General features: G+C 42.0%; 1 protein-coding gene across 1 annotated transcript; it reads left to right on the top strand.

Annotated features, from left to right (window-relative positions):
• Positions 1–12,099: 12,099 nt before the first annotated feature.
• LOC144484041 (putative G-protein coupled receptor 139) lies at positions 12,100–14,945 on the top strand. The gene is made up of 2 exons (XM_078202606.1): positions 12,100–12,169; positions 14,035–14,945. Exons 1-2 carry the CDS (start codon positions 12,100–12,102, stop codon positions 14,943–14,945), a joined length of 981 nt encoding a protein of 326 aa, XP_078058732.1.
• Positions 14,946–16,478: the final 1,533 nt, after the last annotated feature.

The following is a 16,478-nucleotide window of genomic DNA, read 5'->3' on the forward strand; positions in this document are numbered from 1 at the left end:
GAAACGGTGCAAGAACTCACAGTTAAATTAATATTTCGTGAGACACGAGAATAATTCTGAAATCTGAATAATTTAGAAATTTTTTAAAAATAGAAATGTTTCTGCTTGTTTTGGGACCGGAGATTTTTCGCGTGGGAGTCAAACGTGATAACCACTCCACTACAGAAGCACTACAGCTTCTGTAGGTGAAGCAGATCCAACTTACTGGACGAGCAATCAAACTGGTTCCACCAGTCCGTCAGTTACTTACTTTACATTCTCTCTGCTGGTTTCTCGAATCAAAATGAATGGTGATACATTCTACTGCATTGAATTATAGTGATCACACGTTGACCAAAGGTGTTCTTAACGTTTACAGTAAACTAAGTGAAAGACTATTTCCTCGGGTGGATGGAGCTATTACAAGGGGGCATAACTATAAGGTTCATGGTGGGAGATATAGGAAGGATATCAGAGGTAGGTTCTTTATGCAGAGAGTGGTTGGGGTGTGGAATGGACTGCCTGCAGTGATAGTGGAGTCAGACACCTAAGGAACATTTAAGCGGTTATTGGGTAGTCACATGGAGCACACCAGGATGATAGGGAGTGGGATAGCTTGATCTTGGTTTCAGATAAAGCTCGGCACAACATCGTGGGCCGAAGGGCCTGTTCTGTGCTATACTGTTCTATGTTCTATAAGAAATAGGAGCAGGAGTAGGCCAAGTAGGAGTGGCGAGGTATTGATTCCAGTCGGAAACTTTCTCTGATTGAGGCGCCAATCTCTGCTATTTCTGAGGTTTCAGAGGTTCCTGAGGTTTCTTAGCCATCTCAATGCTGAGTTATGTGACCTTTGCATGAGCTGTAGCTGACCTGATTTATCCTAGATCTAAAAAAAATTGCTGAGTCACTATCGCACTGTGAACATTATTCAGAAAAAACACTGTCCATCTTAAATTTTCAAAATATATATGCTTTTTGTTTTCTAAAATATTTTGTGACTAAAGTATTGATTTATTTATTCAATTCCGAATGCCTTGACTCTATTTTAATTGCTGGTTTAATCTTGTCCAAGGTTCTCCCATGCAGAGAACAGGTTAATTCTATCAACAGTGTCATTTGCTTTCAAAATCCTCAGAGACAGAAATAAATCGTGATTTGAACGGCCATTTTCCATCGTTTGGAATTGTTCAATTTGTCCTCATAAATTAAACTCATAGAATCCTGGTAACATTCACAGGAATTCAGCCAAGGCCAACATATTCTTCCGAAGTCGTCGTGTCGTGAAATGTACACAATTATATTCTGCATGTTAAGAGAACAGTCAAAGTCTTTCTATTCACTATGGTCATAGAACCGTTTTCAGGAGAGCTGCCACCATTGGAATGATGGAGAAAAGTGCCAAGATTTCTGGAATCCTTAATTGTATATTCTTGATTCTGAATGTACTTTGATGATATTTGATTATGGCTTGCAATATCGTTTCAATTGCTGGAAGCTCAGCAGCTTTATCCCCACTTCCAGAGCTCATGCCACTTAAAAGTTATTTAAGAATTGATGACCGTTGTTCGTGCTCAAAGCTCTCCCCAGATGTTACATGAACTAGAAGTCCAAGTAACTTTCCTAAACAACACATTATCAGAAAGTATGTGTGTTTGGCGTTCTGAATGCATTCAGCACGCATGGAAACTAATAATTTAACCCCGAAAATTATTAATGTGTCGCCTCTACCGGGTTGAAACAGGAAGGATAAATAAATACATGGCCTTAAATGGCTGAGACACTTGGTAGGCCTAGAGTTTGTCTTACAACCAAAGAAGATGTCATAATGCTACCAGCCAAGCAGGGAAGCTAAATATTAAGAGCTGGACAGTTCATCATATACTTTACTGAGCCTTGAGTATTGCAGCTGCTATTACTCGAAATCAGATCAATTCAACTCTTTAATTTCCCATTTCTCAGCAGACAGGAGCTTAGGTTTGTCTACGTAAGCTATGGTTAGCTATGGTTTGGCCCGAAAATATCAATCCTAATCTCGGCACAACATCGTGGGCCGAAGGGCCTGTTCTGTGCTGTGCTGTTCTATGTTCTAATTCGTATAGCATCAAAACATTGACGGCTTACACCTTGTAGTTCTGTGTTGTGACTTCAAGAGGTTGGAACCACCCATTTCTTCTGAATGGAGATACCATTGGAATATTTTGTTTTTCTACATGGCACAACTAGCCGGGGTTGGGCGATGGAAATGCGGGATTGAGGGACATTCCGGGTCATTACTTAAGCCTTTGATATTGAATAAAACTCTGTTGCTGCTGAGCAGCACACATCTCAAAGTTTGATTCGAAAATTGAGCCACCAGACCAATTTTAACTTAAAAGGCTAATCACAATTCAAAACCGTGTACCATAATGATGGAGATAAATCCTGAGAGTCAAGGTGGAAATTATTTTCCACATGGAGGTGTGCCTGTCATTAATAATAGTCAGAATGCAATACAATATCCAGTTATATTGTTTCTCTCAATAACTGCCATAGGCTAGTCCAGACTGTTTCTCCTTTTTGACACGGCCTGTTCCATCAGCAGTGGCATTATGCAGCAATATTTTGTTATTGTATTTCAAGATCCTACCAGGAGTATATTACACATTATTTCGAAAGCGGCTGTTATTCAATGATCTGTTTCTTTTTTTTTCCTCAGTCGAATGTTTCCTGCCGCACACGAACCCATTCCGCCCCGACCCTCAGAGAAGTGGTGAACAGGCTCAGACAACACTCCCTTCAAGTCTGCCCTCATACATGTCATTTTCTTCACAAAAACGCTAGGCTTTCATTTGAACTCACTATTCAGCCCACCACTACCTAGATTGCAAGGATCACCCACCAGGAGTTTCGCCAAATCAACTGTCATGCCAACATGAACACCACCCACCCTTCAGCATCTCATCTCTGAGAAACCATTCCCTCTCTGACAGCATAGTTCATAGAAACACAGAAGCATAGAAAATAGGTGCAGGAGTAGGGTATTCGGCCCTATCCAGCATGCAACACCATTTAAAATGGCCTTGGCTGGTCAAGCACTTTCAGTGTCCCACTCCCGCTTTCTCTCCATACTCCATGATCCATTTACCCACAAGGGCCAAGTACTTGCTCCCTCTTGAACAAAACATATTACGGCTTTTTATTTTGTTGATTTTTGAGACATGTGCGTCGCTGAGCAGCCATCATGGAAATCAACCACATTCCTGTGGTTCTGGAGTCACATGTAGGCCAGACCAGGTAAGGACGGCAGATTTCCTTCCCAAAAGAATATTAGTGAACAGATTGATTATTTTTCCGACAATCGACAATGGTTTTATGGTCATCAGTGGATTCGTATATCCAGATTTTTTGAAGAGCAACAAATCCGCTATCGCCACAACCCCTGATTTCCTTCACCTGGAGCCTTTCTATGCAACAGTAGGTGGTGTAATCCTTGCCTCGTCTCTCTTCCTTCCTCAAAGTCCATGTTTCCAACATCCCTTCTCGGTGAAAGAACGATTTTCACGCAATTTCAATGTAGTTTCTTGCATTCGCTAATCACAAAACGGTCTCAGTTGCATTGGAGAGTGTTGACTTGGCGACTACTTTGCAGAAGCTTTCAATCAGTCCACCAACATGACCTTGATCTTTCAATCGCTTTCGAAACCAAATCATTTTCTGTGACAATGCCCGAGTGAAAAACAACGCTTGCTGAAGGTAAAGCGCCTCATCTTCTGATTCAACATTGTGCAGACTTTTGGACACAACAGTGAATTCACTTACTTTGGCACCTGAACTCTGTCCTTCATTGAGTTCCGTGCCTCCCAGTTCCAGGCTGCACCTTGTTCTTATGTTTTGCTTTCAGACAGCGCTGACCTTCACGTTGCTCTTAGAGCATACACTTTCACAAAGATTTCATTCTGTACTATAATTACCAACCTCGTTGTCCTCTGTTCCATAATATCTCTGTCAGCTAATCTACTCCCCCATTCAACCTACCGCTTACAATTTATTTTGCTCCACCTCCAATTTATATTTAAACAGCATCCAACACTGAGCATTTTCACTCCAGTCAGAGTCTTACGGACTCGAAACGTGAAAACTGATTCTATCTCGACAGATGCTGACAGAAGTGCTGCGGTGCTTTAAAAATGCTATTTTTGTTCTCATTTCAGCTTTCCAGAACCTGCAACATGGTGCTTTCATACCATTACATCTATGTAGTTGTGAATATGTGTCATACAGATTGAAACATTACCCTTTTTCTCGAGCACAGTTGCCGCCAAGATGTAGGTTCGAAAGCCATTGTCGACGGTACACTTTTTTGTGCCACTGCACATCGTACGCCCTTGTCATTGTTATCTTGACATTGTTACATTCAAGCCACGTTCAAAATGGTCCAGTGCCGATTCATTAGCTCAGACCGGTTATCTGCCATAGGTTTGTTTGGCCATGTGTTTCCTGACGCCATGCGACTGCATGGAAATTGCAAACATCGTTGAAGGATATATACCAATGATAAGCAAGGACTGTAGAAAAAGGTGATCAGCCATGGATATCTAAGGAAATAAAGGAGGGTATCAAATTAAAAGAAAATGCAGACAAAGTGACAAAGATTAGTAGGAAACTAGAGGATTGGGAAATCTTTAAAGGTCAACAGAAAGCCACGAAAAAAGCTATAAAGTAAAGTAAGATGGATTATGAGAGTAAACTAGCTCAGAATATAAAAACAGATAGCAAACGTTTCTACAAATATATAAAACGAAAAAGAGTGGCGAAAGTAAACATTGGTCATTTAGAGGATGAGAAGGGGGATGTAATAACGAGAAATGAGAAAATGGCTGAGGCATTGAACAGGCATTTTGTGTCGGTCTTCACACTGGAAGACACAAATAACATGTCAAAAATTGAAGGCTATGGCAGGTGAGAACCTACAAACTATGATTATCACGAAAGAGGTAGTGTTGGGCAAACTAATGGGACTAATGGTAGACAGGTCTCCTGGCTCTGATGCAATGCATCCCAGGGTACTAAAAGAGATGGCAGGGGAAATAGCAAATGCTCTAGTGGTAATTTACCAAAATTCTGGAGTGGTTCTCGTAGATTGGAAAGCAGCAAATGTGACGCCACTGTTTAAAAAAGGAGGTAGACAAAAGGCAGGTAACTATAGGCCGGTTAGCTTAACTTCTATAGTAGGGGAAACGCTTGAATCTATCATCAAGGAAGAAATAGCGAGACATCTGGACATAAATTGCCCCATTGGTGAGACGCAGCATGGTTTCGTGAAGGGCAGGTCATGGTTGACTAATTTGGTGGAATTATTTGAGAACATTACATGCGCAGTGGACAATGGGGAACTTGTGGCTGTAGTGTATCTGGATTTCCAGAAGGCATTTGACAAGGTGCCGCACGCACAAAAGGCTGTTGCATAAGACAAAGATGCATGGTGTTCCAGGTAATATATTAGCATGGATAGAGGATTGGTTAAATAACAGAAAGCAAAAATTGGGGATAAATAGGTGTTTTTCAGGTTGGCGATCAGTGACTCGTGATGTGCCTCAGGGATCAGTGTTGAGACCGCAATTGTTTACGACTTATATAGATGATTTGGAGTTGGGGACCAAGTGTAGTGTGTCAAAATTCACAGATGACACTAAGATAAGTGGCAGAGCAAAGTATGCAGAGGACGCTGAAAGTCTGCAAAGGTATATATTTGGTCTAAGTGAGTGAGCGAGGGTGGCACATGGAGTACAATGTTGGTAAATGTGAGGTCACCCATTTTGGTAGGAATAACAACAAAATGGACTCTTATTTAAATGGTAAAAAATTGCAGCATGCTGCTGTGCAGAGGGACCTGGGTGGCCTTGTGCAAGAATCAGAAGGAGTTGGTTTGCAGGTGCAGCAGGTAATTATGAAGGCAAATAGAATTTTGCCCTTCATTGCTAGAGGGATAGAGTTTAAAAACAGCGAGGTTATGTTACAGCTGTTTAGGTGCTGGTGAGGCCACACCTGGAGTACTGTGTACAGTTTTGTTCTCCTTACTTGAGAAAGGATATACTGGTACTGGAGAGGGTGCAGAGGAGATTCACTAGGTTGATTCAGGAGTTTTAGACGGTTGACGTATGAGGAGAGACTGAGTAGATTGGGGCTCTGCACATTGGAATTCAGAAGAATGACGGGAGATCTAATAGAAACATATAAGATTATGAAAGGAATAAATAAGACATAAGTAGGGAAGTTGTTTCCACTGGTGGGTAAAACTAGAACGAGGGGGCAGGGCCTCAAAATAAGGGGGAGCAGATTTAGGACTGTGCTGAGGAGGAACTTCTTCACACAAAGGGTGGTGAATCCATGGAATTCCCCACCCAGTGAAGCAATTGAGTCTACCTCATTGAATGTTTTTTGGCAAGGATAGATAAATTTTTGAACACTAAAGGAATTAAGGGTTATGCCGGGTACGTGGAGCTGCGTCCACGAAAATATCAGCCATGGTCTTATTGAACGGCGGAGAAGGCTCGAGGGGCCAGATGGCCTACTCCTGCTCCTAGTTCCTATGCTCTTAAGGAGCCCCAGTAAAGAAACAATGCAAATGGGAGCAGAAAGAGGCACTTAGTCCCTACGAGACTGCTTTATCAATCATTATGAACATGGCTGATCATTCAATTCAATACTGCCCCTCCCTCCCCAATATCTTATCGAAATCTTCATAGTATACGAGCCTATGGAAGCATAGAAGCATAGAAGATAGGTGAACGAGAAGGCCTTTGGCTCATTGAGCCTGCTCTGCCATTCATTACGATCATGGCTGGTCATCCAACTCAATAGCCTAATCCTACTTTTTCCCCATAGTCTTCGATCCCATTCACTCCAAGTGCTATACCCAGCCGCCTCTTGAATACATTCAATGTTTTCGCATATAGTAAGTGTACTGGCCATCCTTCTGGAGCATAGATATTCATCAGAAATCTCATCCCGTACTTTAATGTAACAAGTAACCATTAGAGTTGATCGTGTGGATGTGGTTTATTTAGACTTTCAGAAGATTTTCGAGAAGGTCTCACCTAACAGACAACTAAGAAAAGTTAAAGCACTTGGGATTGTAGTTAACATCTTGAGATGGAAAGAACGTTGGTAAGCAGTTAGGAAGCAGATAGTAGGCATAATTGTTTTTTTTGTGATTGGTACTCTGTGATAAATGGGGTTTCAGAGTGATTTGTGATAGGAACCCAAATGTTCACAATAATTAGAATCATAGAGTCATAGAGGATTACAGCGCGGAAATAGGCTCTTCGGCCCAACTTGCCCATGCCACCCCTTTTTTAACCACTAAACTAGTCCCAATTGCCCGCATTTGAACCATACGCCTTTATAGCAATTTTACCCATGTAACTCTCTAAATGCTTTTTAAAACACAAAATTGTACTCGCCTCCACTATTATCTCTGGAAGCTTGTTCCTGCCACCCGCCATCCGATTATTAATGATTTGGAAGAGGGAACTGCATATATCATTACCAAATTTGCAGATGATGTAAATATGGGTGGGAGGATGAACAGTGAGGAGGATGCAAAGGTGCTTCAGCGTGATTTGTGCAGGCTCAGTGTGTGCGCATGCGCATCGCAGATGCAGTATCATGTGGATAAGTATGAGGTTATCCACTTTGTTAGCAATAATAGGAAGACGGATTATTCCTTGAAAGTGTGCAAATTGAGAGAGGAGAACACACAGTGAGACCTTGGTGCCCTTGTGCATCCGTCGCTGAAAATAAGCACGCAGGTACAGTAGGCAGTAAAGAAAACAAATGGGATATTGGCCATCATGGCGAGAGGACTTGAGTATAGGGATAGGAATGTTTTGCTACAATAGTACAAATCTTTGGTGAGGCCACGCCTGGAGTATTGAGTACAGTTTTGGTGACCTTATCTGAGGAAAGATGTCCTTGCTGTCGAGGGGGTTCAGCGAAGGTTCACCAGGCTGATTCCTGGGAAGGCAGGTCTGCACATGAGCAGAGAATGAGTCGGTTACGATTATATTCACTCGAGTTTAGAAGAGTGAGATTTAATCTCATAGAAACCTATAAATTCCTCACAGGTTTAGAGAGTGTAGATGCAGAAAGATTGTCCCCAATGGTGGGGGAGTCCAGAAATAGAAGTCATTGTTCGATTATAAGTGATAATCGTTTTAGAACTGAGGCAAGGAGAAATTTATTCATCCAGAGCGTGGTGAATGTATGGAATGCACTACCACCGAATGTAGTTCAGGTCAAAAAGTTGTCTGATTTCAGGAAGAAATTAAATATAGCTCTCGGTCTTAATGGGATCAAGGGATATTTGGGGAAGGGGGGGATCAGGGTCTTGATTTCAATGATCAGCCATGATGAAAACGAATAGCGGAGCAGGCTCGAAGGGCCGAATGGCCTATTTATGCTTCTGGTTTCTACATTCTATGACAAGTCACTTCTATCCCTAGCCTGTGGTAGGGCATATCCAACAATATTGATAGTGGAGTCACAGTTAAAGAGCAGTACCTCATAGCCTGTTGTCCCTGGATTTCTCATTGTGCCATCATCTAGCGAGTACAGAAAAAAAACTAATAGGGCAGATAAATGTGTCACAAGAGTAGGTCCAGGAGAAAGTGTTTTAGATTGCTGGGTCACTAAGACAGTTACTGTGGAATGTGGAACATGTCGAAGGAAGATGGTCTGCACCTGAACAAACACTGACCAACAGCCTTGTGGATGCTTTTGCTGGTGCTGTTGTTTGGAGTTGAAATTACTTTGGCGGTGAGCAGGGTGGGGTGGGGGTGGGGTGGGGTGGGAGGGCGGAGGTGGTGGGGAAACAGATGCTCAGTGCCATCGGGACACAACATACTATTTTTAACAAACCAAGACAGAGGGAGTTCAGCCATATTGAGATTCAAGGGAAAAAGGGGAGGCTGGATGGCTTATATATTAATTATAGAAGTACTTCAAGTAATACTGATGAGTGACGGGCGTGGATTGACTTGTTGAATTGTGATTTTATTGCCATCAGAGAGACGTGGTTGACGGAGAGGCAGGACGGGCAACATTCTAGGGTATAGTATTTTCAGGCGAGTCAGGGAGGGTGAAAAAGAGGCGTTTGTGTCACTGGAATACGGAGGGACGATATCTTGTAAGAATCTTCATATTCGGCTTTGTAGGTAGAGCTTATGATTAAAAAGGAGCAGTCACTTTGCTGGGAGTGTATTGCAGGTCACCAACTCAGTCAGCGGGCAATGGAGGAACAGAAATCCAAAAATTATTTGAGCAGTTTAAAATAATAATAAAAGGATAATGATAGCAGCGGATTTCAAGTGCCATAAATGATTTGGAATGTACATAGAGTAATGGGTTTCGAGGAGGCGGATGGATTGAAACGTATTCAGGAGAGATTTTGCTGTCAATATCTAGAATCTCCAATAAGGGACGGTGCTGCACTGGATCTAATTTTGAGGAGCAAAGTCGGGCAGGTGCTTGAGCTGGCAGTAGGGCAATATATTCGTTACATCCAACAAAATACAGAACAGTTTAAGTTTGTTAAGGAAAGGAAACTAATCGCTGCCAACAAATACAGTTTTGTGTTGGTGAAGGCAGATTTTATTACGATAAATAATAAAGTAATGTAGGAGCTTGTCTAAGGCGCTAGATTTAGGCTCCAGTCTCTGCGGAGCCGTGAGTTCCAATTCCACGACTGCCAAATATTAGCGGCACGGTGATACGGTGATACAGTGGTTGGCTCTGCTGCCTCACAAGGCAGGGACTCGGGTTTGATTCCCGACTTCTTCTCCTGGATCAATCTCGAAAAAGAGGTCACATATATATGTTGAGAGGCTGTGGATTAAAAACTGAGATGAGGAAGAACTACTTCCACAAAGGTTGACGGATTTGTGGAACTCGCTGTCCCACTGCACAATGGAGTCTGAATTGTGGAATGGTTTCAACAGGGAGAGAGATATATTTCCAGTAACAAAAGAGAAAGTGGGATGGTGGATTTGACACCAAGAAGAGATTAGCCTTGATCGGGTTAAATGGCGCAACATGAAAGAAGGGATGAATTTGCCGACATTTGCGCATAATTCCTATGTTCCTATGTTTTTATGAGCAGCTCAGATGCGGTGGATCAGGGACATAAACCTGTAAAGTGTTAAATGATACACTTTGGAAGGAGTAAAATGACAAGGGAGAACGCAATGAATGGAAGAACGCAAGGAAGCTCAGAGAAGCAAAAGTATCTTCGGCTGCTTGTCCACTGATCCCGAAATGGGCAGGACAGAGTAATATGATAGTTAAGAAGGCATACAAAACGTCTCTATCACTCGTGACATAGATTACATGAGCTGGGAAGTAACGTTGGAACTGTATGAAACTTTGGATAGGCAAAATCTGGAAATATTGTGTGCAGATCTTGTCGCCCCATTTTAGGAAGCATGTGATTTAATTGGCGAGGCTGAAAACAAAATTCACCAGAATGGCGCCTTCGATGATCAGTTCTAGATGTGAAGAGAGGATGGATAGGATCGTGTTGTTTCGAGCAGAAGAGGCAGAAAGGGAACCTAATTGGATTGGATAAGGTCAAAAATTTTATGGGCAGGGTAGGGAGGAAATTGCTGTTCCCCATCGTCGAAGGATCAATAGAAAAGAGACATAATTTCCAGGTGAGGAGCAGGAAGCTTAGAGGGTATTTAAGGAAACATTTTTCACAGAGGGAGGTGAAGGTCTGGAATGCACTGCCTGGGAGGATTGGAGAGGCACGAATCCGCACAAACTTTGAAAAGTGCATTGATGAACACATGAAATTTCATAACATTCAAGAAGATGGGCCAAGTGCTGTAAAGTGGGATTAGTTTAGATTTAGTGTATTTTTGTTGGTGCGAAATCGATGTGCCAAAGGGTCTCTTCTGTATTGCATGATTCTATGACTTTACGTTCTGGAGCCTGCGATCATAATTATGGAAGAATCATCTCGTTTTGACGTTCCTTTGATTTTCATGGTCATTTGCACAAGTTTCTTGTCGCTCGGCCACCTTGATTTTCACACCGTTATTCAATTCCAGCCCTTTCATATAGATGAAATTGTTGCTGACCTAATTAGAACAAAGAACAATACAGCACAGGAACAGGCCCTTCGGCCCTCCAAGCCCGCGCCGCTCCCTGGTCCAAACTAGACCATTCTTTTGTATCCCTCCATTCCCACTCCGTTCATATGGCTGTCTAGATAAGTCTTAAACGTTCCCAGTGTGTCCGCCTCCACCACCTTGCCTGGCAGCGCATTCCAGCTCCCCCCCCCCCACCCTCTGTGTAAAATATGTCCGTCTGATATCTGTGTTAAACCTCCCCCCCTTCACCTTGAACCTATGACCCCTCGTGAACGTCACCACCGACCTGGGGAAAAGCTTCCCACCGTTCACCCTATCTATGCCTTTCATAATTTTATACACCTCTATTAAGTCTCCCCTCATCCTCCGTCTTTCCAGGGAGAACAACCCCATTTTACCCAATCTCTCCTCATAACTAAGCCCCTCCATACCAGGCAACATCCTGGTAAACCTCCTCTGTACTCTCTCCAAAGCCTCCATGTCCTTCTGGTAGTGTGGCGACCAGAACTGGACGCAGTATTCCAAATGCGGCCGAACCAACGTTCTATACATCTGCAACATCAGACCCCAACTTTTATACACTATGCCCCGTCCTATAAAGGCAAGCATGCCATGTGCCTTCTTCAGGATATCAGTTAGCAATAAACAACGTTATTGTCGGATTGAAGGTCCATTTAAGTGTGAAGGTCAGCAGGTCACCTCTGTTAAAATACATAAAGTTTCATTTAAAATCGCGTATTTGTAATTGTGTTCAATCTATGACATCAACACCGAAGCAAAAACAGACCATATTAAAGTGCTTGCTCAACGACTACAATCCGCCATGTGTCATTGCTTAATTAACTATGTTTGTTCAGTGAGTGTAAATAACATTATTGGTAATGTTAGCTAATTGTGTCTACGGGGGATAAAATCAGATATAATAGTGTTCTTTGAAAGTCGAGCAGAGCACAACTGATTCTCAGATAGACATTGCTGCGTCTCACAAAAGATGCACGCTCCTCCTACTGGACTACCATATGCCATTTACTACACTACACTTGCTGTCATCGCGGTCCCAGGTAACGCATCAAAATGAGTTCTTTGTGTCTAATTGAAAGCATCGCAAAAGGATAGAAGGTTTCGACATTTGTATACAACTCTGGTTGGGCCCATTCGGAGCAATATATTCATTTTCTGCCACGTCACCGCATGAAGGGTAGACTTGGCATTCAAAAATGGTGCAATGCAGATTCGCTATAATGATACTAAGTCTTCGACAGTAAATTCTCAGGAACGGTTACCTAAATCCCATTTGTTCTACATTCCATAGATAAGATTAAAGAACTAGTTCACGGCTTTGATTAAAATTAGTTAAGGGTTTCAAAAATCTGTGGGGAAGAAACAGTTTCTTCTGGTGGAGATGCCCAGAGCAAGGGGCAGAAGGGGTGAAATAACTATGAACATGATTTTCTCAAGGGCAAGTCATCCTAGATGAACCTCAATTGACTTAATGAAGCAGTGCATAAAGTACTGGACATGGGAATATCTATCGGTATAGAATTTGCTTTGACAAAGAAATAGCATTGACAAAGACTCATCTGGACTCGAAACGTCAGCTCTTTTCTCTTCTTACAGATGCTGCCAGACCTGCTGAGATTTTCCAGCATTTTCTCTTTTGGTTTCAGGTTCCAGCATCCGCAGTAATGTTCTGTTAATATCTTCAGTGTTATTTGTAATAGAGTTCACAAAACACTTTATTAGAGACCAGACAGAACCATGTTACTTCACGGTGAAGGTTTTTGAATTGAAATAAAAGTATATAAATGTTTGGGACTAAATTTCAATGTCATAAGGGTTCTGGACTTACTGGATGTAGAGAAGCTGTTTCCACTAGTAAACACATCCCACAACAAACGGAACAGTATTGAAGTAATTGGTGAAATCAGTAAAATTGATTTAAGGAAATGCGTTTTACGCAGCGAGTGGCTCGTGTTTGTGATAAACTGCCTGAGATTGTGGTGGAGAGAGATCCTATTGAACAATTCAGAAACTAACTGCACAGTTATCTGGATGGATGAATGTGGAATGTTAGGAGGTTAGGATGGTGGATGACTCTCGGTGAGAAGTGCATTCAGGTAAACGGTGCAATCACAATTGCTCAAATGGCATAATCCTGAGTTGTAATAATTCTGTCATTCTGTGAAATTGGCTTAGCTACATTACACAGAGTGCAAGGATAACAGAAACCATTCGAAATCACAGGATATGACTGGTCGTTTCTTGCTAGGATTCTGTTGGCACTTCAACGATTAACCCGAACTGTAATTGGCTAAGAAGATGCCCTGTAAAAAGTCACACATCAAAATGCCTTGACAAAGGTAAGTCACATCCTCATCAGCGTAGATGGAAGAATAAAATTCGAAAGATAATTTAACAGTTTAACTAAGTAGGCTAAACTGTGAAAAATGCTCATCATGGTAGACAGGTATGATCGCATCCAAGATATGATAATCGTTTCTCTTTGCTTTTATTCCAATTCTTACAATAACATTTGTGTTTTCTGTTCAAGCTTATAATGTTAAAGTGAATGGAATATTCGAAATTTCGCAGCACAGAAGTTTTCTCTGCAAGATCAGTTCAGTTTCTCCAGTTTCCCCCATCATTTGACCAATCATCTCAAGAGCAAATGTGCGTGGTGACAGGGAAAACGATGGGGGGAAACTGAAGAAACAGTTAATCCATTTTGATGACTAAGAATATACTCTTCCTTCTGTGGTGTTTACCCCCATCTAACTTCCATCCTCACATTACTAAATCAGCTCTTGTATCTTCAGACCCAGAAAATCACTTCAGGTGCAGAAAATGAGTTTCCATGCATTTTGGTCAATTGATGGTATTATTGTAGTTTTCCCGTGTAAGTTAATTTTCCTTCTCTTTAATGCAGCTAATTTAGTGGCGATTGTGATCCTGTCAAGAGGAAAATGTGGCCTTTCGGGATGTATCACTCGTTACCTTATCTCCATGAATGTGACAGATTTACTGGTTATTATCACCGCTGTGATATTAAATCGCATCAGTGGCATTTATTTTCCAGGCAGCTTCTTGTCCATCACTCCGCTGTGCAGTCTGAGCATTTCCCTAACTTACGCAGCCAGAGTGAGTTCTGTCTGGTTAACAGTCACTTTTACATTTGATCGCTTTGTGGCAATATGCTGCCAGAAGCTGAAAATAAAATACTGCACCGAGAAAACTGCAGCTGTTGTAATAGGAACTGTCTGTGCGCTGGGCTGTTTAACAAATATCCCGTGGTACTTTATCCACGAGCCTGTTTACGTAGTTGACAATGTCCCCTGGTATTGCAGACTGAAGGATATCCGGTATACTTCACTGCTATGGACAGCATATGACTGGTTTGATCGTATATTGACCCCGTGTGCTCCGTTCCTTCTGATTCTCCTGTTCAATGCTCTGACCGTCAGATATATTCTCGCAGCCAGTAGAGCCAGGAGGAGACTCCGTACAGATAAAGGCAGAGAGAATCAGACTGACCCCGAGATGGAGAGCCGGAGAAAGTCGATCATTTTACTCTTCACAATCTCTGGCAGTTTCATCCTGTTGTGGATGACGTATGTTATACAATTCTTGCATGTACGAATCACAAACGATTATAACATCAAAAGCTTCAGTGATCCCAAATTTATTCTCCAGGAATCCGGGAACATGCTGCAGCTTCTTAGTTCCTGCACCAACACCTTTATTTACGCAGCCATTCAGAAGAAATTCAGAGAAGAGTTGAAAACTGCTCTCCAATGTCCACTGAACCTTATTAGTAAAATAATTGTTCCGAGAAAATAATGCATTCCAATAGTTATAATTCTTTATTAAAACTAGTCTATGGTTTCACCTCTTGCCAGTGCAGGCTTGAAAATAAAAATAACTAATCTTTAATTAATGTCAATGTCTGAGAATTATTACCTCTAATGTAATCACTGCCTATCAAAGTGTAGAAATAAGAAAATAGATGTGTTTTTATCTTTTTTTTATTCATCAGATGAATGGCTGATGAAGGAACAGCGCTCCGAAAGCTCATGCTGCCAAATAAACCTGTTGGACTTTAACCTGGTGTTGTGAGACTTCTTAGTGTGCACACAAGTTTTTGTAACAGGGATACAAGGACCCCAATTCTCTAACAAGTGACCTTCCTCTATAAATGAGGTTAGTCTTCCACGTTGAAGACTGTTCATCCTGTAGCGTAATTCCAACTATCCCAATTTTCTGACGGGTCTCCTCCCTGTACCCGTGATACAAACATCCCAATATAATACCAGCTGTCCTTAATGAGGCCATGAATCAAATAGTATTATTTGTTGGCAGGTCAGTATCAATTTCAGCATCACTGGACAGGAGTTTCAGCTTTGAGTTCTCTTGCTAATAACATGACAGCCTCAACTCCACTTCTGTTCTACTTCACCTATCAGCGTCCTGCGACCATGCAAAGTTTGCGGTTATCTTTCTTTCTACGAGTGACTTGGTAACTCTTACTGAATGTGTATCGCATGTGACTACTGTGACACTCGATTGTCAATGTCGAGATTGTTCCCTGGGATGAGAGTTTTCTCCTGGGATTGGAGGCTGTGTAAATTGTGCTGAAATTCCCTGGAAGTAAAAGGAAATGAGAGGCGATTTCACAGAAACCAACCGTATTCTGAGAGATTGTTTCCACTTGTCAGGAAATCTGAAACACGGGGCCCCAATCTCAGGATGAGGACCCTCAGAGGACTGACACGCAACCACATTCAGCCAAGGTTCTTATTTGATTGGATTTCTTAACTTTAACAGCATATTTAAACTAAACATATTATTACATGTAATATAGAACATAGAACATGGAAACAATACAGCACAAACAGACCCCTCGGCCCACAAGTTGCGCCGGTCATGTCCCTACCTACCTAGGCTTATATATAGGCTTACCTATAACCCTCAATCCTATTAAGTTCCATGTACTCATCCAGAAGTCTCTTAAAAGACCCTATTGAGTTTGCCTCCACCACCACTGACGGCAGCCGATTCCACTCACCCACCACCCTTTGAGTGAAAAACTTACCCCTGACATCTCCTCTGTACCTACTCCCCAGCACCTTAAACCTGTGTCCTCTCGTTGCAGCCATTTCAGCCCTGGGAAAAAGCCTCCGAGAATCCAACCGGTCTATACTTCTCAACATCTTGTACACCTCTATCAGGTCACCTCTCATCCTTCGTCTCTCCAAGGAGAAAAGACCGAGCTCCCTCAACCTATCATCATAAGGCATGCTAACCAATCCAGGCAACATCCTTGTAAATCTTCTCTGCACCCTTTCAATAAGTTCCACATCCTTCCTGCAATGA

Source organism: Mustelus asterias, unplaced genomic scaffold, assembly GCF_964213995.1.
Source record: "Mustelus asterias unplaced genomic scaffold, sMusAst1.hap1.1 HAP1_SCAFFOLD_87, whole genome shotgun sequence".
NCBI classification, from domain to species: Eukaryota; Metazoa; Chordata; class Chondrichthyes; order Carcharhiniformes; family Triakidae; genus Mustelus; species Mustelus asterias.